The sequence below is a fragment of the Pipistrellus kuhlii genome, unplaced genomic scaffold (genome assembly GCF_014108245.1).
Source record: "Pipistrellus kuhlii isolate mPipKuh1 unplaced genomic scaffold, mPipKuh1.p scaffold_m20_p_13, whole genome shotgun sequence".
Classification (NCBI taxonomy): Eukaryota; Metazoa; Chordata; class Mammalia; order Chiroptera; family Vespertilionidae; genus Pipistrellus; species Pipistrellus kuhlii.
In genome coordinates this window covers 23,228,812-23,251,197 of record NW_023425438.1, presented here as the reverse complement: position 1 = coordinate 23,251,197, position 22,386 = coordinate 23,228,812, and the positions used below count along the sequence as shown (strand labels likewise).

General features: G+C 34.8%; 1 protein-coding gene across 28 annotated transcripts in view; it reads left to right on the top strand.

Annotated features, from left to right (window-relative positions):
• NRXN1 (neurexin 1) overlaps positions 1 to 22,386 on the top strand; it is a 973,616-nt gene that overhangs the window by 106,749 nt on the left and 844,481 nt on the right. For 17 of the 28 annotated variants that reach the window (XM_036435285.2, XM_036435291.2, XM_045580726.1 and 14 more), the window contains 2 exons: positions 1,829 to 1,858; positions 2,647 to 2,658. The exons of 5 other annotated variants lie outside the window; for them this stretch is intronic. In XM_036435285.2, coding sequence (XP_036291178.1) covers positions 1,829 to 1,858; positions 2,647 to 2,658 — 42 coding nt within the window. The remainder of the gene's footprint in view (positions 1 to 1,828; positions 1,859 to 2,646; positions 2,659 to 22,386) is intronic. 6 more of the 28 variants (XM_045580727.1, XM_045580725.1, XM_045580732.1 and 3 more) reach the window with 1 other exon arrangement.

Genomic DNA, 22,386 nt, shown 5'->3' with positions numbered 1-22,386 from the left:
CTCAGTAATTTTTTAAACTTCTTTTGCATTTCCTTCATCATACTGTAAAGTTTCACGTTTTCGTCCTTTTCTCCCTAAATCCAATTGCATTCCAGCTGAATAAGCATGAATGCCTCTCTCCCTACACACAATCATCCCATGAAAATTTTTGACAAAAATTTCAGAAAGTAGTCCATAACTATTGTAATAAGTTTACTTAATCATACTTTTAATATACCTATTTATAAAATTAACTTTGGTAAATAGTGGAGTTCCCTTAGAAGTAGCAAATCTAGCATGAGGAATGTGAATGCATTAGAAATCTATTAATTAAAAACCATTAGAGCTGGCTAATATATTTTGTAAAAGTTAGATCTGATACAGGGATAATTCTCTGATTTAGTCTACCCAATGTTATAAGCTGTTATTAGTAAATAGGTATAGTAGTTTTAAAAGTGAAATTAAATGAAACAATTACATCACTTAAACAGATAAGCCACTATTTCTAGGTATATAAAATAATCAGGAATCACCAACTGATCATAAACTTTTTAATCTGTCTGTGTGATTATATTTTCTTGTTAAAATCACTTAGAAAAATGCAAAAAGAGGCTGGATTACAGAAATTTTACTATGTTTAGTAATTTTCATGTAATTATATGATTATTTTAATTGTATATGCTCCAATGAATGTTTAATATCCACAAAATTTAAGGAAATAGCACTGATTTAAATAATGATGTAAGTAATGCATAATGTGATATATCTCAAGTAAAGTCTCAAATATATTTGAAATAACACAAGGAAAGGAAATATAAATTTTAGAGAAATTGTATGTATACTCTACTGCTGTAACATTTCCCCATGTTTTTTAATATATATGAATTGGAGAGTAGCTTTACTCTTGAATTTAGAATAAAAACTAGGAATTAAGCCTAGATAATTAAAAAATATCTTCTTGGGTAGTAAATATATATTTTAAAAGAATATTAGTAGTATTCTTTATCTAAAGTTAATTGTCAGATAATAGGTAATAAATAATTTCCATAATTTAAAAAGGAATTCAATATTCTTTCAGAAAACATCCTTAATGAAGTTGTTTCTTATATGCATCTGTATATCACTTACATTAACTCATAGTTTAGTATTTAAGTTGTGTTTACGTAAAACGATAGATAGTTTTGTTCTCCATGGAAAGCTAAATGAGCCTATCTAAAGCTGCTGCATGGTTTCTTAATAGTAAATTCTAACTTTACAGCTGCATGCCTGGTGACCTTTGTGTATGAACAAGCTTAGTTAGTTGCCACATGTGTCAGACAAGGAGACATTTCTTCATTATCATTTCAGTGTGACTAAGATTTTTTTTTTAATTTTTGTTTAATTATGAAAGTTTTCATTTTCTGATGAGGGGAAAAAGATCAGACCCAGCCCATATTTTAGGTATTCCTTTGGGTTGTTACAACTATAATTGCATCACCGAAGACCGACAAGCCCTGTGGAGGCGGTGTTCAAAACAGTCTACTCCCGGGGCGTGAAGGGCAGATGCGCTATCTAAGGGATTGGCTGGATTTTAAGCGATGCTCTTCTTTCTGCTCTTCCTTGTTCCAACCGATGCATAGAAGAAATACACAGTGCAGCATATGCCAGTGTTTAAACTACAGTTCTGTAACTCTTTGCCCCAAAGCATTCCAACCAGGGGTTGAAAGAATGCTTTTTGATTTGCTTCTGTGGTACAGACATGCCTCGTAGGAAACAAGATGTCTGTCACTGAACATTTTTGTCACCCTGACAACCCTGCCTCCCCGTGCTCCCTTGTTTATTGCTGACTGTGCTCTTGTTTCCCTTCAAGGTCTGGCGCACCTGATGATGGGCGACCAAGGTATGGGCTCTGTTCCTTTTCCACTCTGCTTTCAGTGTCTTCTTGTTTTGTAGCTGCTTTCACACCATCACTGCAAAGGATGGGGAAATGCTTGCAAATTATCTGGCTGCCAATGAAACACATACTTTTGTTCACGTTTCTTTTTTTCCATGTGTTATTCTCTTTATGTGTCGGTTTGATTTTTTTGGTTTGCTCCTTTGACTTTTTTTGTGTTTGGTTTTGTTCATTCTTTGCACTGTAATATCTGAAAATAAATGAGACGTATGGATGGACTTGTGATTGAGAACTTCTGTACATTTATCAGCATCTGCAATTTTAAGGGTAGCTATAGTAAAGAAAAACCAAGAACTATCACCAATTATTTGAAGGAGGATATCCAGTTTAACCTCGTGTACCAAAAAGAGTCCATTTTTCACCCATGCATGGCAGTTTGGGAACATGCAGACATCTTTGGCTTCTGGCTTCTAGAATGCTGAGTCTAGTGCTCCACAGAATCAATACTTCTTTTACCTGCAGTCATTATGTATCTCCTCTTTGTGTAATATTTTAAAGCGAGCATGGGCTTTCCAATTTCCTTGCATGCACTGCCTTTTTAAAACAAGGCAGGATTGTCAACATTTACTGGTTGTATTTCCATTTGTTTACAAGCCCTTATTTATGCTTTCTTGATTAATTTTCAAAGGGTAGTGCATTTGCATATATTCATAATTCTTATTGTTGTTTCTCTCCTCTTTATTCTCTTTGTATGGAAACCCTTTCTTCATGGAACCATTTCATCAAATCAATAGGTAAAAGTAAAGGTATTACACTCTTTTATTTCTACTTAATATCACCTGTATGAATTACGGTGTGTCTCAGTTATGCAAATGTGTTTGCACCTTTTGGTATTAGTAATGGGCACTGGGAGGTAGGTATGAGGGTTAATGAATATTTTATGAACTTAAGGTAAGAAAAAAAAATCCATCAAAATGTTCAGTCTTTGTTTTTCTTGCTCGTTAGTGTGAATTCTTTTTGTCAGCCGCTTATGTAATTAGTGTATTTTAAAATTAGCTGCCGGTTTCAGTGTCAGTTTTTGCAGAGTCATTCAATGGCAATTAAATGCTGTGTGTAGTCACCACAAATACATCATCGTCAAACTTTTACCTCTGGAGCCCACTTACCCCTGCCATTCTGCCTTGGGATGTAAGTCTGAGCATGCGCAACATTGGAATGGTCCTGCTCATCTCCATGCTGTCTGCTAGAGGTCATATGTGCACATTAATTTCATGATATCCTGGAGAAAGCAGTATTCTGAAAGAAAGAGAGAAACAAAGGAGCAAGATAAGCCTGTTCTTTTTGTGTGCATACTAATCCCGTTTAAGAATGTTAGCAACCAGGTTCACATCCCTGCATCGCTTGGTAAGTCAGGCATGCGTACGCGTTGACAGCATTGGTGCCAAGTTGAAAAGCATGTGTAACTCACCATTTAGACCATCGCATTGTATGTAGTGTTTTCCTTGAAAGGCGGTACATGATAGGCAGCTGTGACAAATACGTATCAACTCTTTAAAACTAAATACTTTAAACAGTGTATTAGTGAATGCACTCTTGGTCTCCAGTTTTGTGATTTTTTTTTGTTTTTTGTTTTGTTTATTTGCCTTTGTGTGTGTTTTTCCCTGGTTATTTTAAACACAGGAATGTATCTTATCCTCGAGTTCTCTGTATCTTTCTTATGCTGAGAATCTTAATCCGGTGAATTGGGACCAAAGCCCACAGTTCTGCAGCTTCACATTTATGTCATCTCGCAGGGAGACTTTTCTGCTTAAACAGGCACCTGAGCATGAGCTGAGCCATGAGGAGGAAATGGTGTCCGTGTTTTAAATGTGTAACGTAGAGCTTGAGAAACAAATGTTGTTTGGATACTTGAGTTTATAAAAAACAATAACATATGCTTATTGCAGTTTGTGTTTCAGTCAACCATTTTTTTAAATAATATAATTTAATCTCTTTTTAAGCCTTCAACAACATGCAAATGACAGTATGTATTGATTCTCTTAGTATGCCATTGGTATTTTGTGTACCATTCGGGGTGCTTTTTAAACTTGTTTTAAGGACAAATTGCCACCCACTTTTCTCCCTTAAGTGGGCATTTCACACCTATTCCTTAGTATAAGATTCAGAATGGCATAGAGTGAAACGTATTTATATTTTATTTTACTGGCTTAGTGAAGTATATCTTTGTGTGTTTGTGTATATGTTCCTGTGCATATTGGTATGAATGCATATACATATACAAACTTTCAAAATATGCACACATGTATTCATTATGATGTGAAAAAAGTAACTCTTAAAAATAATTCTCTAATTATATAATCATTTAACACTACATAAGGAATAATTCATGTTTATATTAAGCTGATATTTGTTTTGGTGTAATTAATGTTAAGTGTCACTTCATTCTGTTTTACTATGCCAGACCTAAATGTTTTCTGTTGTTATATGTGTCAAGCATATTTTTTGCTCAAGTTTTCATCAAATTGTATTCCTCAATCTGCACAAAACTACAGAGGGCAGGACTTTTTTTTTCTTTCCTTTACATGCTTCTGTTAATGGGACCAGGATGCTTTTTGATATTAAATGGGAGAAAGAAGATGGAATTGAGTATTTTGCAAATAAGACCCGTCCCTTTGCATGTTGTTTAATTCAATGTCTAGAAATGAAGAATGTGATTTGTAAGTTTTCTTTAATTGCAAATTAATACAACAAATCTGTATACTAGATCAAAAATCCAACCTTGATGATGCTGTGCATCCACATCCAAGGAGTGTCATTATAATAGGAAAATGAAAATGTGAGCAAGGTAGTCACAGGACAGAATGGAAGTGCTGTGAGAGTGGAAAAAGGCAGTTAAAAATGTAATATGAGTCGGAGTTGTCATAGGTTGATGTCCTTGCCTTGTGCCTCCTGTTGGGGAAGTCACAAATTGTCTAGCAACTGTACATTGTAGCTTCTTCTATTAGGTTAAATCTTTGTTGTACATAAAATGTCCTGTCTAAAATAACAGATATGCATTGGACATTCATGCCTCCAAATCTTTCTGTCACAATATAATCTTGGAGAATTTTTCTAGACACTATTTGTCTCTTGGGGAGTAGTGATTTCAGGGTCTCTGGAATTATTATCTCTGGATTAATGTCTCTCCCCCCTGCCCTCAAATTAATCCAAAAGCAAAATTGGATTCAGGAACATTACTATTATTATTTTTATTTCTTCTGTATAGATTCTTAAATATTTTCTAAAAAGTTAAATGCCCAGTGATAAATAAATGCATTTAATTTAAAACAACAACAACAAAAAAAAGGAAATAAAGTAACTCACCTAAAGAGAACATTTCCTTCTGATAACTTTCTTCATCTTCCTCTCAGTCTTCTCTGTAGAGGTAAACACTGGTATCATTGTGATGTATCCTTATAGAGTTGGTGTGGATCCTTCTGTACTCCCTAATTAATTTTTTAGGGTTTAGAAACTGAAAAATCCCTTATCATTTATACATCACAAAAACAGCTAAGTCATCTGAAGACACTGTTAATGTGCTCACAGAATCAAAATGAATGAAATGAAGCTTTCTCCTTCCCATGGGCCATTGTGTCTCATATTTTTATTTATTTTTATTTTTTTGTTAATCCTCACCCAACAATATTTTCCCATTGATGTTTAGGGAGAGTGGAAGAGAGAGGGAAAGACAGAGAGAAACACTGATGTGAAAGAAACACATGGATTGGTTGCCTCCTGGATGAGCCCTAACTAACTAGGGCCTGAGCCCAGGGAGGAGCCTGTAACCAAGGTAAGCGACCTTGACCCATGACCCTTTGGTCAGCAGGCTGATGCTTTATCCAGGCGTCTTCAAACTACGGCCCACGGGCCACATGCTGCCCGCAGAGGAGTCTGATCCGGCCCACCAGGTTTTTTGGGCAGTGAGCGCAGCCGAGGTGTTACAGTAGGAATTAGTAGTTCATATAGTCCGGCCCTCCAGCTCTCTGAGGGACCGTGATCTGGCCCCCACTTTAAAAAGTTTGATGACGCCTGCATCCACTGAGCCAAACTGGCAAAGGGTGACTCATCTTTTTAATTGGTCATTCTGTTTTAAACTCTGGAGTCAGTTATTTAGAATAAGTTTCATGTTTTATAAACAAGGATATGTTACCATTAACTAGATACAGTTAGGAATAAACATTCTTTCAATGATTTATAGCTTTTTTTCAGGTATAGCTGATGAGATATTCTCTAGAACAAACCTGCTTGTGGCTAGATGGATCCAAATGGTCATTGTAAAGTTGCGGGTGCTTTCTTTTTAGGTCAGAAATTTGTCATTGGTATTGTTGGGACCATTGATAATGCTAATAACTTTATTCTCCATTTTATTTTACATATAGGCTTATCTATTTATTTACCTGGGAATTTACTTTTTTTGTTTTGTGTTGTTTAACTGGTTATTTCATTCCAACAATTATTAAATATATTAAATTACATTTTACTTCAATGGTTGCATGAAAGTAATGAGTGAACATTTATATGAGGAAATGTTAAAGTAACTTGCACTGCAGATCCAGCCAACATGGCTAGTTCATAGCTCAAGAGCTCAGATCAATAATTTCCAGATAAGTGTTGATGTTTTGACTGGAGGCCTGATTTTTTCTTCATAGTCATCATCATAATTGTAATTACATATTTATATGAGAGATTATACATTTAATGCCAACTGTTCTTAATAGAATGTAAGCTCCATGAGGGCAGGAAGGTTCTTTCTTTTTGGCCATTGTGCTTCCAGAGCACTTTTCTAACTATCTTGACAATGTCATTTTCATGACTTAAGTATGTGATTGGGTGGGGAGCATGTTGGAAAAGGAATATGTAAAGAAGGACATGGAAGATTTGGTCTGGGAAAAGTTGAGGGTGGAAATGGGAAATAAATTTACTCAAATAGCTAGAAAGGATTATAGCAACAGATTGCATGGAATCCTCTCAGCCTCTGTCTCTAAAGTTTCTTTTGCTTCCTATCATTCATATCCTTTTGCAAAGTTGTAATGTATCTTTCCAGTAAGGCACCAATCTGTGCTCAATTTAATATGCCTTAGCATATGCACAGCAATGGGTCTGGAAGGAATGGAAATCAATCAATTTTTGTGTTTTAGGGTTTGAAAAATTGTAATGTTATTCAATGTCACAGTGGCAAATAATCAAATTTTGTTTTCTAACTTGTACTGTTCATGCAAAAGCTGGCACCCAAATGTTACTGCAGTTCAAACCTGACATCTTTTGTGGTTCGTATTTGTTCTTTTTTTACTCTTACTGTGTCAATTGTGATATACTATACCATAAAACCAGTGTTTAAATGCGGTTTGGATTGTAAACGTTCAAAAAAGCCAAAATTTGAGTCTTATCCTATGATACGAAAATATTTACTTTTCCTTGCATTCATAAATCTTACAGCATATTTAAAAATAAATGTTCATTTGACTCTTTCAAATGAACATTGTTTGCTTATCCTCGTTTCTCACAGAAGACCAAGGTATTACAAGTGTCAAGCATATGATCACACATTTTATAACTGCCAAAATAGTAATGTATTAGTGAAAATTAAGTTTTTCAAATAATTTATAAAGAAAATAAAATTAGATTTTTTTTCTCAAAAGTAATTGTGTTAATACCTAAATATAATTGATCGCTGCAACTAATTGATAAGCAACATTAAAAATTATGTTTTAGCCGAAACCAGTTTGGCTCAGTGGTAGAGTGTCGGTCTGTGGACTGAGGGGTCCCAGGTTCGATTCCGGTCAGGGGCATGTACATTGGTTGAGGGCACATCTTCGGTGGGGGTGTGCAGGAGGCAGCTTGTCAATGTTTCTCTCTCATCGACGTTTCTAGCTCTCTATCTTTCTACCTTCCTCTCTGTAAAAAATCAATAAAATATATTTTAAAAAATTATGTTTTACAAATTTATCTGTAGTGTTATGCCATGGTGAATATTCTATTTTCTCTTAGATAGGTTTAATATTTTTAATATTTAGAGAAGAATAAAGCATTTAGTATATTTTCTACATTCTGTTTCCAAGAGTTTTGTTACCATCTTTCAACTGTGTAGTGTTGGCATATAGCTAAATTTTCTGTAAAGTACCCAGCTCCCAGTCACCAATATAATGATGCTTATTTGTTTTATAACTTTTCAATACATTTACTGTGGTTTCTGATGTAGAACTAGTTTTGAAAATATCATGTTTCTCTTCTTCTGTGTGGCTTATTCAATCAAATTTCCTCATTTATCTTCATAATATAAAATTCTTTTTAGAAGCATTTGTGCACGTGGGTAAAATCTTACTGTATTTAAATGCCTGTGTTTGGTGCATATGGAAATGGAGAAGTAAATTGATTTGAATGATCTATTATGATTTCTACTATTGCAGTACCGGATGCTCTTCATTTGCAGCCACAGCACATGGAAAGACCAGAATACCACTACATAAAATCAGATATCCAATGTTCACTTCATCAGTAGGATATACATAGAAGGCTATGTGACTATTAGAAATGGTATTAATCTTGTAGTTCTCCTTTAGCCTACATGTCCATCAGTTCTTGCTATAATCAACAAAATTTACTTGAAGAGTAAATGTGTATTATTTCTTGCTGTAATTTAATCAATTTTGTCATTACATTCATTACAAATAAAGGTCCCGCTCCTTTGTATCTCTGCTCATTTGGCTCTGTGATGAGAAGTTTTCCATGTATTTATATACTCTATAAAAATGATGACATTGAATGACTGGCAAATTAAACAAAGATTTATTAGACTCGAAGGGATTAATTTATCCTCAGAAAAGAGCACAGAAAGAACTCAACAGTATAACAGTTTAAAGACTGAGGTGGTATAAGTATAAATTTAGATGCTTTATTGAAATAGTAAATAGCAAAACACTTAAATTATGGCATACTGGATTTTAAAAGAATGATTCCTTTGCCAAAAGAAATTATCTCTTTAAAAATTTTAATATTATTTATCATTTTAAAAAAGGTATTTTGTGAGTTTATTTTTTTTTAAAGCCAGCATCACCACAATTAGGCTAGTAAGAGGGAGTTTCTTAAATTATGCTAGCAGTGATTTTGGAGAACAGTGTAATTTCCCAGAGTACTTAGCTCATATGCTACAGAAATTTGAATCTTTAATTATAATTATAGAACTGTAGGGTAGGAAAGAGCATTACTAGTTATCTTTAAAAAAAAAACTGTTGACATTTTTTTAAACATAAGGCATGATAGGGAATATTGCTTATATAATAGCAATATGATAGATTCTTTGATTTAAAATAACTGATATATAATAACCAACCTTAAAGAGATTTTAAAGACTCCGTCCACTTACACACCAGTAATCATAAAACAAGGATTCATCCTCTTATTCTTACAAAGTAAATTTAGAGGTAATTTTAAGGAAACCAACCATAGAGCATTATATAGGATACTTTTGCTTCTAATTTTTAAGGTTTCCATTTTAGGGAAGTAAAGTTGCACTTTTTAACAGGGAAACAGTATAATGTGTTTGCAAATACTAAAATGAACATTGGTACAATAAAACATTAAAGTTTGATTCTCCTCAACCAAAATTAGTTATCTCTGTAACTTGACACGTTGATATTATTTTACATACAATGATGACCCTGAAATGGACTTGGCTCCCTGTTAAACAAACTTAAGAGGTCATTGGCTATGGACTACTTTTCAGATTCAAATTACAGTATGAAGCGTACAGGGAGGTAAATATTTTCTCATGGACCAGAAGTACCATCCAGAGACAACTTTTTCATCAATTAATGATTTGTTTTTGTTTTTTTTCACTAACGACTTAGAGTGACATATGAGTTGAGCTTATACTAACTACTTAGTCACCTGAAGACCAGATTTTCACAGACAAGCTAATTAGATAGTTCTCTTTTTAGATATCTATCTTTCCTGGAAAAATAACAACATATAATTACCTTGAGATCATTAATCATTAGCTAATCTTCTCACATCCTTCAAGGTTTTCCTCAAATGGCACCTTCTCAAGAGGTTTGTGTTTACCATTTTATATAAATTACACTTTTCCCTTCCTGAATTCTCAGACTTCAATCTATTTTCTGTTCTGTAACAATTATTATATTTTAACATACTTGAAATTTTTAGTTGATGTTGTTGACTGCTTATTGTCTGTCTTTCTCTCACTGGAAAATGAGAAGGCAGAGATCTCTGCCCTGCCTTCATGTATCTCAAGGGCCCAGGAACAGGGACTGGCACAGTATGTAATCAATAATTCTTATGTAATAACTGACTGGTTGGCTAAACAAGTTATACAATTTCTCTTTAGAGTTTAATTTGGATATTATTTCTTTCTTATAAAATGCTAATTTGCAAACTTCTCTTTTTGTATCAAGGTAAATCTTATGAAAAACAAAAACAAATCAAATCAAATCTTCCTCCTTGAAATAAGAGTGAGGAGGATTCAGACTTGACTCTTGCTCTTTCTTATTTTCTGTCCAATTTAGGTGGTCTCAGCGAATTTAGAAGGGACTTGAAAACCACTCCAACCACTGATGGTCAAGTCTTTCCTTTAAAATTTCTTGAATATTCAGTCTTAAAGGGATATTTCTTTATGGGGACAGTAAATAATCACTATATGTATCTCTGTATATAACAGGTAACTGGAAGAGGCTCCTGGAAGTTCGGCTTCTAAATAACGTGACTTTTAGGAAGTACCTTTTGGCAATTTGTGACATTGAGAAAGTTTCAGAGAATGAAGTGTATCTCTGCTCCTTTATGTTCATGTAACTTGTGCTTCTAACATTAAAAGAAACAGATTCAGCCTTCTCAGGCCCTCAAATAGCTACTTACACTCAAAGGGCCTCTGAAAATTTTCCAGTTCAGGGAAAAATGATCATGTGTTCAACTGCAAAATTATCAAGTAGCACAGGTCCCCAGCCTGCTGTCCTAAGTGTGGAACCTGAGCCAAACAACCACCTGGTAGGAAATCCCTGAATTAAAAAGCAACAAAACTGCAGTGCTAAGGCCACATTTCCCTGAAGATGAGAGTCTTATTTCTTGTCCTTTTAGTAGAAGCAGAAATACAGAGAGAGTGTCTGAGTGGTTTCATTCAATCTTAGTCACTATTACTGGAATCAACAATCCTTATGTGGTACTGTTAAACATGGTATAAAGCCACAGCTATTTAGAATAGATGTTTTCAACATTTTTTGACATTAAATGTAAACATGAGGATAATAATAGTTAGCCATTTTTCAGGACAGGTCTTCACACATTCAAATTATATCTACTTATACAAAACATGTGTTCCACTAAATGTAGGTTTTCCTTTCCAGCTTGTCTTCTTTGCCTAGGAATTGCCATGTGGTTATGACTACATGATAACTCATTTAGAATAGAAGAAACACCAGTAAATTGTTAGTTTTGACTTTTATTACATAGCCCTGATATAGACCACAAAAGTAGACTACTGAGATAATGAATAATTCAGGAAATAAAAACAACTTACACGTTATATGAAGTTTCTAAGCGATATATATTTTATTTCTTTGGTCTGAATTGCCCGATCAACTAGCCCAGTTTTTTTTTTTTTTTTTTTTTTTTTTTTTTTTTTGTGTGTGTGTGTGTGTGTGTGTGTGTGTGTGTGTGTTTTGTTGTTTTTTTTTTTTGTTTGTTTGTTTCATTTTGCTTTCTGGAGTTAGCATTATAAAGGCAGTAGACATTTGGAGAAAATTAAATTACTCCTTTCGAGGAAACAATTACATTTAGATTGGGCTTAAGTGCTGCTAGAAGGATGGAAATCCCTAAATTGGCCAGTGGTGCTTTCAGTTCACAGGGAAATCCTCCTGCACAGGCTAACCATAGGTTTTTGCAAATTGCTAGTGGCATAAAGGGCCAGAAACCTGCTAAATGTAGTAAACAAATATTGTTGATGACATGCTGACTTGAAAGAATGATGGGATGACTTGTTATGACTTTCTTTCTAATGATTACTGGTTTAAATGGAAGGATGCATTATCTGACTGTCACTCATTAGGGTATATACATTTTAAATTACGTCCCTATCAGTGAGGTGGGATTTGCATTAACCCATCTCTGGTTGCTGTGACCCATGGCCTTCTTTGTGGGCAGAAGGTAAAATTGTGAGTCATTTAATGTGGTGGAAAGAGAAAAGCTGATTGCTCCAAAAAAAAAGCCAAAAGTAGAGTGAGAATGTGAGAACAATCTGGTTTGGCATTTGCACTGGCATTATTTGTAAAGAGTAATGTCATGACCTATTAGACCATCTTTTTGCTGCAACTACTTCAAATATGTCATCCCCTTCTTAGAAGAATGCCCTGTATAAAGGAATGACTGTTGCTGTGTAAGCAAGGCTGGTCAAGTGGCTCACTTCCTGTTAGAACATATGCACGAACTCCCAAGCACTTCAAACACCTGACCTCAGACCACTCTTCTGACCCACAGATACTCAGGTTGGCTGCCCAACCCTCCACAGCCAGACACCTGAGGCACATTATAAAACTCAAATTTAACTTAGCAAATAATTTTATACAGAAAGTCTATGGTGAATTGGAATCCTGTATGGACAAAAAATAAATAAAATCCTCAACTCCCCCATAAGATTTGAGAGCACAGCTATTTTGTGTAGAGTGTTACTAAGTCATCAAATTGGCTTTTGCCCTCTAAGAGTTGAGATTCTTTTCTTCATAGTGATGAAGGATTCTCGCTCTCTCTCTCTCTCTCTCTCTCTCTCTCTCTCTCTCTCTCTCTTTCTTTGTTGCAGGGGTATAAGATAGCTTATTATTTCAATCCATATTATTTCTGTGCTGAAAGACTTGTTCTTGTTAATACAAATAATTGTTATTTTGCTTTAAGAGAATTTGGTCCATTGAGAAAGATTATATAGTTATTTGACTAGGTCTACCCTTTATCTTTGAAACCAAACAGTTGGTTTTCACACAAGTAAAGATGTCATTGGGATCTTTCAAACCTTTTGGGAAAGGTCATTAAAACTTTCATTCCATAGAATTGAGAGATGCTATATATAAAAAGAGAACAAAATCAAACTGAATATGTGTTGCCCACCCTTGGATACTTTGTAGTATATTTTAGGGTCATTATCCATAGTAGACTATGGTAAGGAGATCCAGACAAAGGGAAAGCTGAATAACAAGTGCTGAGCTCATGAAAAAAAAAAATGCTACAGATACATCTCTCTGTACAATGCAGAATTGTATTATGATGACTTATTTTGGAGCGTATGGTGAAGGGGGCATTTAATAGAACAGGAATATGTTATTTCTACAAATAATATGGTGCAGGGAATAGAAATTTGGTTGTTATAGCCTATTGAAGAAGAGCTCATATACTTATGAGATATTTTAGAAATGACAGTTATTTGGTGATATATTAGCAGATTTTTTTTTTTAATCTACAAAAGGAAGCGGTTAGAAAGATGATTTGGGTACAAGTAAAAGTAGGGAGAGGAGTGCTGAAGGTGAGAAAACCTTTTCTGAGCAGTGGCTAGAGGGGAGATAGTCATGTGGTTACTGTGACAGCAAGATTATTTTCCTAGGTAGAAAGAATGTGCAGGAAGAATGATAACCTGAGAGGGTGACCTCAGGAGCTAGTAAAGGAAATAGTTACACAGTACATATTATTTTGGGGGACAGTAGAAATTATCCCTTGCCAACGGTAAATCTCTCAGTAGCCCTGCTCTCTTGCAAAAATAACTTTTTAATGTACAGTCTTTGTAAATGTCGCACAAAAATCAGAATTCCTTCCTGACCTTGACTTCCTTTTTTTGGGATAGGTTTTGGAGAGTTAGAAATCACATGTAACTTATGTGAGAGTGACAATTATGAGAGCATACGTAAAACTTGGTATGGGCCAGAGAGAATGTATTCATGTGACTTGGTAGGTCTGTTAACATTTGGGATCCAGAGATAATATTTATTTAAGTTAAAAGTAATTTACTGGATTTAGAAAGTATGCGGTAATATGTCTTAAAGAAGATAACTGTGAAATTCACTGAAATCAGAGAATCACAGTAATTGCTTTATAATGGGAAAGGATTTTACAAACGGAATCATAAATTTGAGTAGAGCTCACATGCCTCCTCAGCCAGCTCTCCTGGTATTTCTGCGATGGGTGATGACACAGACTGTTTACATGTCTGTAAGGAGGGTGTACTTGGTACCTCACAAAGTAACAAGTCTTTTTAAAAAGAGTTTCATTATTAAAGAGCTTTTTATTTATTTGAATCACAATCTGCCTGCTGAAACTATTGTCAGTTGGCCATCTGCATGTTGTTATCATTCCTTCTTAAGATATTTATTGAGTTTCTCCAGTGTGCTGTGCTCTGTGTTTTCAATATATTTGGAGTTAATACAGTCTAATTCCTCATCCACTTCTAAAAAAATAATATCTATGAATACATTATCCACTATCATATCCAAATCCAAATTTTTCTTTTCCTAATTTTGTATTTTCAGTTTCTAAAACCATTCTTCACAGTTTTGCAGTCCTTCCCATATGCTTCCAGGCCATCTTCCCCTCCTCATTTGAGCATATTCTAATTATCAGGAAATCTCTTGACATAATTAAGCCCAAAATTAATTACAGTATACTAACTGAGCAGGGCAAAGTATAATGGAAGCATTTTCTGTTCCTGGAAATAATGACAAAAAGGGGTGAGTGTGTGTGTGTGTGTGTGTGTGTGTGTGCGCGCGCGCGCACGTGTGAGTGTGTATTGATGCTGTTGTTTATATTTGGGTCAGTTTGCTGTTTGGTAAATCCCTAAATTTTTCCACATAAACTACTAGTAAGTCAGCCTTCTCATTCTCTACTGAACAATTAGTACTGTGAGCCTACTTCAAAGCATGAAATATACTTCTATTCAATTAATAAAATAATAAATATCTACTCAGTGCCCTGTGCAATATGCTAGGAGTACAAAAATAAATAAAATGTGCTATAAGGCAAGGTGCCGGTCTTAGATTTATAACTGAGTGGTAGGTAAATACATTTTTTTCATCAGCTAAAATCTTATGATAGGAGTAATTTACAAGGACCAACATTCTTCATTAGCTGAATGTTAAAGAGTGATTGGGTGTTCAGTAGATCACCATGGTTGGGTGGTATTATTTGTCTTCTCTCAATGCAATAACAAGTTCCATAATTTTAACATATTAACACAATCTTACTATCTTACAGTTTTATACATCAAGAGTTTATCATGGATATCACTGGGTTAAAGTCAAGGTGTCAGCAGAGCAGATGTTCCTTTTTGGAGGGTTTAGGAGAGAATCAGCTTCCTTTTCCAGGAATTTGAAGCTGGAAAAAAGCTATAGTTGTGACCCCTTTCCTCTATCTTCAAAGCCAGCAACCTTGAATGTCTTGGACCCTTCTTTGGTGGTCCCGTTTCTCTTAGACTCCCTTCTGTTTTTCTTTTCTCCTTATAAGGAGTTTGTAATTACACTTGGCCCACCTGGATAATTCAGGATGCTCTTCCTGTTCTAAGGTCACCTGATTAGCAGATTTAATTATATATATACTTTGATTGCTTTTATTGTGTAACCTGATATATTCACAAATTCTGGGGATTGAATTCTGGGCATCTTTAGGATACTATTATTTTTGTATATAACAAGAAGAAACATTAAAGCAAAAGAAACATGGAAGCTTAGTCATGGAGTTAGGGTAGAGAAGTGCTGATTCTTAGGATTGGAAGCAACTGAACATGAGTGGAACAAGGGAGCCTAAAAGATCCAACTGTAGAAACAGATAAGGGTCAAGGTGATTAAAAGCCTCAAGGAACAAAATATTACTCTGGCAAGAGAACAGATATGTGTAATGCAAAACTAAAAATAAGAAAACAGCAAAGTAATTCTGATTAGTCAAGAAGGACATCGAGGGCTTATGCTTTTGTATAGCATCGGAGAAGGAGAAGAGTGAAGAGATTTGCCACACCTTAAGAAGTTGGGCTCTGCAGGACTTGATGGATTATGCAGGAATGAGGGAAAGACTGGAATAATGATTGACTCCCAGGTGTCCATCAGAAGTCTCTGCGTGAATGGTGGTATCATTCACCAAGAGAGTATGAATCAATGAAGACACTAGAGCAAGTAGAGAGGAAATGGAGGGGAAAACATCCTAAGTTCTATTTTAAATCATGTATACCACATGTGTCAAACACAAGGCCTGCGGGCCAAATCCGTCCCGCCAGGCCTTGCAATGTGGCCCGCACCGCGCTGTCATCACTGCACTCCGCTGCGTTTCCATCACAATGACAGTTTATGACTGTTCAGTAAACCATTCGGCCCGCGATTTAGGCTGGATTTTAGATTTTGGCCCCTTCTCTGATTGAGTTCGACACCCCTAATGTATACAATCAATCAGCTATTCAAAATTTTTACCTATATTTCCATCCTTGTGACTTCTACAAATATGATTTACATCCACTTGGTTTTTTTTAAAAATGGATAAAAATGTGGTAGAAAAAAGTATCAGAATACTACTGGGGAATCACAGTTCAATAGTCACTGTTACATCAACCTGAATAATATGCAATCAGATTTGACTGTACAATTAGCAAAATCACATTTCTCCATATATTTCAAAATATGATATAAATTTTTTGTCAAATGTCTTCCTCAAATATTATGCTCTGTTGAAGTTATGAACCGATATTTGGAAAGGTATTTGTATTCAGTAGAGATAAATATGTAAGTAATTAATTCATTGGATCTTCCAATCCAATGAATACACTGACCTGGTACACTCTTATGTGTAAGGTTTTCTATAAAGTCCTTTGTGGAGGATGAAAACTTATGCTATGTTTTTAACTATGTAAAAAATACAATACAGGGACCACATAGGAGGACACAGGTTACTTCTTGTTTGAAGAACAAAAGTAAGTTCCTAGAAGAAGCAGTAATTGAATTGGAAGAAACGAGATGTGAAGATAGACCCACCAGGGAAGGAAGTGCCTGGAAGAAGAGCATGATCAAAAACATTGAAATAACATCATTCCAAATGTGTCATGTTTTTGGTTGAAATATAGTTCTAGCTGGAAGGGAGGCATATAACCAAGGAACAGTAACATTCTGGTTCATAGCTATATTTTTTAATGGAATTTGAATGTCTTAGGGCACAGTATACACTCTCCATATTTCCAGTCTTGACAAATTCCTTATTGTGTGCCTTACCCAGATAATCATATTCATATCTCTTACCTGATGCTTTAGAAACCTGGTTTTTGACCCTGGATTTAGAAACTTATTTATAGTCAATTTACAACCAATTAGTGTCTGTGTGTGTGGAAGATGGGGTGAGAGCCATTATCAGAAACCCACTTTAGAAAGACATATTAATGATAGAGTGGATTGCAAATTGTAGTGTTGAAGAAGGATGGGATCATCACAGAAAGGTAAATGAATAAAGAGGTTGTAAAAACAATTCCTGTAAAATGCAGGGGACCCTGTAGCATTATGATAATAACTAGAAAGGAAAGGAGGGGTCAAATGTGAAAAATTAGATTCAAAACTTCTTCAGGGCATGATCTGGGTCTTGTTCTTTCTATGGTGCCTAATATGATGCAAAACACTAACTATAATCTCAAATAAATGAATGAAGACATTAGAGGAATTGAATTGGATGTGAGAGGTGAAAGGAAATAACTGAAGATGACTATAAAAGCCTGAATATGGAAAATAGAAGTATCATGCTTCTGAAAGACTGTCAGAGACTAAATTTCATTTTACAATACAGAAAAAATATCCAGAGAGACACATTCAGCACACAGATGCAAAGATGAATATGATCCTCAAGGTAGAGATTATAATTACAAAAGAGTATGAAAAATTTTAACTTGGAGTATGGTTTATTTTAACTCAGCCAGCAAAAAATGTATGTATCAAGATAAACTACAGATTAGTAACTGATAAGAAAAAAGGTCAGATCATTTACAGCAGACGCATTGTGTTATGGATGAAGAAATTGAGAGACAAATGTTTGGCTATTCAACAAATAAATGTAAGACTTAATCCTACAGGGTAAAAGGATGTTCTCTGAGTCATTTCAACACATAACTTCAGTGCCTCCTGCTTCCTACCAAAAATTTCTGCTTAGAAGACAGTCCTTTTAACCTATTTTATGTTGCCAACTCTAAAGTTTGATCCACTTGGAAAAACTGGGTATAGACTGTTTAATACTTAGGGACTTAAAGATAATTTTACTCTATTTCAAGATCTAGTATAAAGAGAATAGTGCTGTCTGGGCTGAAGGCTACCGGCTTAATTTTATTTTCTTTTTTATTGAATTTATTAAGGTGACGTTGATTAACAAAAAGTATATAGGTTTCAAGTGTACAATTCTACAACACAAAGTCAAGTCTCCTTCCATCACCATTTATCCCCCCATACCCTTTTACACCTCACCCACTATAGCCTGGCCACACTGATGTCCCATTTTTCTAATGAAATTGCTGTAAGAAAACAAATTGTATCCCTTCAGTTCAATTTTCACAGATTTCTGTATGGTGAGTAGATTTCAAGTGGTGTTGGATGGAACCTGAGGATATTGTGTAGGTATCTTAGGACCACCACTGAGAGCACAGGGCTTTGTAATCCCTGTCCTGATTCAAAAACAATGCCAGAGCCTTTCATCTGCTTTAATATTAAGCCTTATTCAGGATAATAGGAGGATCTCTTATTTTAAACTGTATGAAAACTAGAGGGCATTAATTTCAGGGCTTTGGCTAGAATTTCATAGTTTTTCCTTTTGAGTGTGTGAATTATTATAAACATTCCAAATCCTGCTGCTTCAAATGAGTAAATCATACAAATTCAATTTTACCACCTAAGTACAGTGGAACCATTTAACTTTGTGAGAAGCAACATCGGGCTCTTGCCAACAGGGCTTCCTTAGTCTAGGGCCATATTAAGAGAAAGGGTTTCAGGTTTTCACAACTAAATATGAGGATTTCCACTGAGAGGATTCATGTTTTCATGAAACTGTCACCATTTCTATTTGTTTCCAATGCTACTTGGAAGCCAAGTGTTATTAGTAATTTACAGAATGGTTATTTAAAAGACCCATAGGGTATTAGGAGGCACTATTTTGCCTTTAAGATAGTCAGTCCAATGGAAACAATTATTCAAAGCTCTGAACCAGGTTAATGTATTCCTATAATTTTATTGAATTCAGTGTTAATATGATTTAGGTAAAGTAGCTGTCCTTTTGGTCAACAGCACTCTGTGAGAGGTAGCTACAGTTGAGGTTGGGCAAGTTTGGGTGGTGAATAGAGAGTAGAGGACATAAATGAGATTTAGAAGGGTACCCAAACTAATTACAGTATCTTATTTTAAACGTGTGTGTGTGTGTGTGTGTGTGTGTGTGTGTGTGTTTAAGTTATAGCCCAGTGTAAATAAAAATAGCTCTATTCTTTCTATTTACCTTAGTCCTGTAAAAGAACAAATTTGTATAAGGTGGAAATATATACTCAATACCTTCTGTATAAAGCATTATCACAGTACTTTTCCATTCTCAACAGCTCCATCTGTTATTCATAAATACTTGTTTATGATTTGTAAAGGTAGTTTTCCAACTTCACTTATCTTCTGCTTCTTTACCCTCTTTAATACCAGCACTAGTGGTTCTCATTGAGGTAAAGTTATAGATTAATACATTAAATTAATTTATTAAGGTAACTTCAACTTTTAAAACATTTCCTTATTTAGTATCTTAGATAACTCTCTGAGATAGCGGGGCAATGCTATTTGACTCCCTTGTGGCAGATAAGAAAGCATAACCAAGATGCAACTTTCCCAAGCCATACAGTGATGGCCAAGTTCTTAAAGGATGCATTCCCAGATAGTGACTCTTCCCTTTTAGAATGGGAGCATGATACTGTGCGGTGATTGGCATATAGTGAGGGTTGGGGATTTATAAAATAAAGACCCGTCATGCATTTACAAATCCAGCATTGTCGAACTTGTTATTGTGGACACTAGTCTCTTAGACTGGTCCCTGTCACTCAGGAAGAAACTGAGATTCAGAAATGTTGACTTCCTTTTCATGGCCAGAGAGATGTATTTCCTTTATTTGCATTGCCCTGTTTTCCCTTAGATCAAACATGTCAAACTCAAAGGCTAACACGGACCAAATAAACAAGGTTTAAGTTTATGTGGGCTGCAAAAAACACCAATAGCTTCAATTTTTATAAAAACATAGGTTTGTTTCTTTTTCTTCTTTTTTTTTTAATGTTTTTTATTGATTTTTTACATAGAGAAAGAGAGAGGGATAGAGAGTAAGAAACATCGATGAGAGAGAAACATTGATCAGCTGCCTCCTGCACACTCCCCACTGGGTATATGCCCATAACCAAGGTACATGCTCTTGACCGGAATTGAACCTGGGACCCTTCAGTCCCCAGGCTGATGCTCTATCCATTGAGCAAAACTGGCCAGGGCCATAGGTTTATTTCAATAGAGACATGCTGAATACAAAGGGCTGAAATAAATGAGTAATTGTTAACATAAAATAATAGAATAGTTTAATAAAAATCAATATTTTTTCTTGAGCATTAACTTATCAGACACTGAATCACTGCACATATTAATAAGCAAATGCAAATAAATCTATTTTTCTTGTTCTTCAAAAGCAAAATATTTCCTCTTGTACCCACCAAGACTAATGACCTAGCTAGTATTAGTAGAGAGAAATGGTGTGCCTGTGCATAAGGCACATAAGTGAAATGAATGCAACACAATTATAGTAATCAGTCATCAGCAAATGTTGTAGTTCATTATTAATAATTGTGTTTAATATGATATTATAAAAATTGTTACAAAATTTTATTAAAATGTTTCTTATATACTATTATATTGGCTGGGCCACAAAAATATTCATTGTGGGCCACATGTGGCCCACGGGCTGTGAGTTTGACATGCTTGCTCTAAATTGTCTAATTTTCTGATTATTTCATAGATGTTTGATTTACACCAAAATGGGTGTTTGATTTACACAAAAAATGCTGTATTGGTAGCTTTTATATCTTATCCCTTCAGTCATTATATATATTTAAAATACCTTCTTTGTGCCTTATATCATACCAGCATCAATATCTCCCAGGACACCTAGTACACTGCTATGGTTGGTGTTCAAAAGCCCTTGCTGATTGCTTTGATGTCAAAGCCATTAGAAAGCTGGCATTTATGCTGCTTAAACGCCAGTTCATACATTTGACTTAATTCTGTCAGATATGAAAGGTTCTATAACATCACCTACATGAGGTTATGTCAAGCGAAAATGCTGTAAACAAGAACATAAAAGTGATTTGTGTGGTTTCCTGTCAGCTTTTTTTTTTTTATAGCCTTTCTGCAGATTTCTTTAATACGCCCAGGAAAAATGTGAGGAAATATAAGCTCAGCATCTCTTCAAAGAGGACTTTGATATTATTTTTACTTAAAAAAAAAAAGTTTTCTTTTTATGTGTTTGTGTTGGTTTTTACTTTTTACACACACACACACACACACACACACACACACACACACACACACGTAATTTTCATTGAAATGAGGCAGAGGGGACCCTAGAATGTAATAAACACAGTGTAGTGCAAAGACCCTTCTTTTCAGACTCCTCACACCTCATTTTGTCATTGTAAAATCATTTAATGTGTTAGACCCTCTGGGACCAGTTACATCTCAGAAATATTTTCCATTTTACTGCCTTGGAGACTCCAGCAATGAGAACCTCAGAAATTAGAATGAAATTCTGCTCAGTTGGATTATTAATGTGGAGATTTTCTGTAGATGCTTGAATTCTATGGATTGGAAAGTATGTGAAAATCAGGATTAAAAGTCTACCTATTGCTTCAGTTTATGGTTCATTTATTTTGGTGACTAGTTAATTTTAATTAGTTTTGTCTCCTCTGAATTGTTCTTTGGCAAATGTTCATCTTCTTTTTCAAGCTGTGCCTGTAGTCAGAAGTCTTAACTCTCTGTTTGACAGGTATCTCTTTGAGTCATCTATATTAGGAAGTAATTTGCAGTCTACAAGAATCTGGAATTTGCTTTTCAAAATTGGTGCTGTATTTGAAATTTAGTAGAACTCCTTAGGCATTCAAAAAGCTTACATAGGGATTTCTTTTCCTGGTAAAAGCCAACTAAACTGTTTATTCTTCAAACTACTGTTAATATCTTCCATCGATAATATAAAATATATTTTAGATCTATTTATACTTTAAAAGCATTACTTTCTGGAAATAGCTAATTTTTTTGTTTTGTTTTGTTTTGTTTTGTTTTTTTGGGGGGTTGGATCAGGTTTTGAAACAATTTATTGATATCCTATAGAATATTATGCCAAAATTGAATCATAGGAAGAACACAATATCTCTTTCTGTGTTTGTTTTTCCCCCTCACATTCCAGGAACATATAAATATGCTTTATTTGGCACTTCATAAAAATGTGTT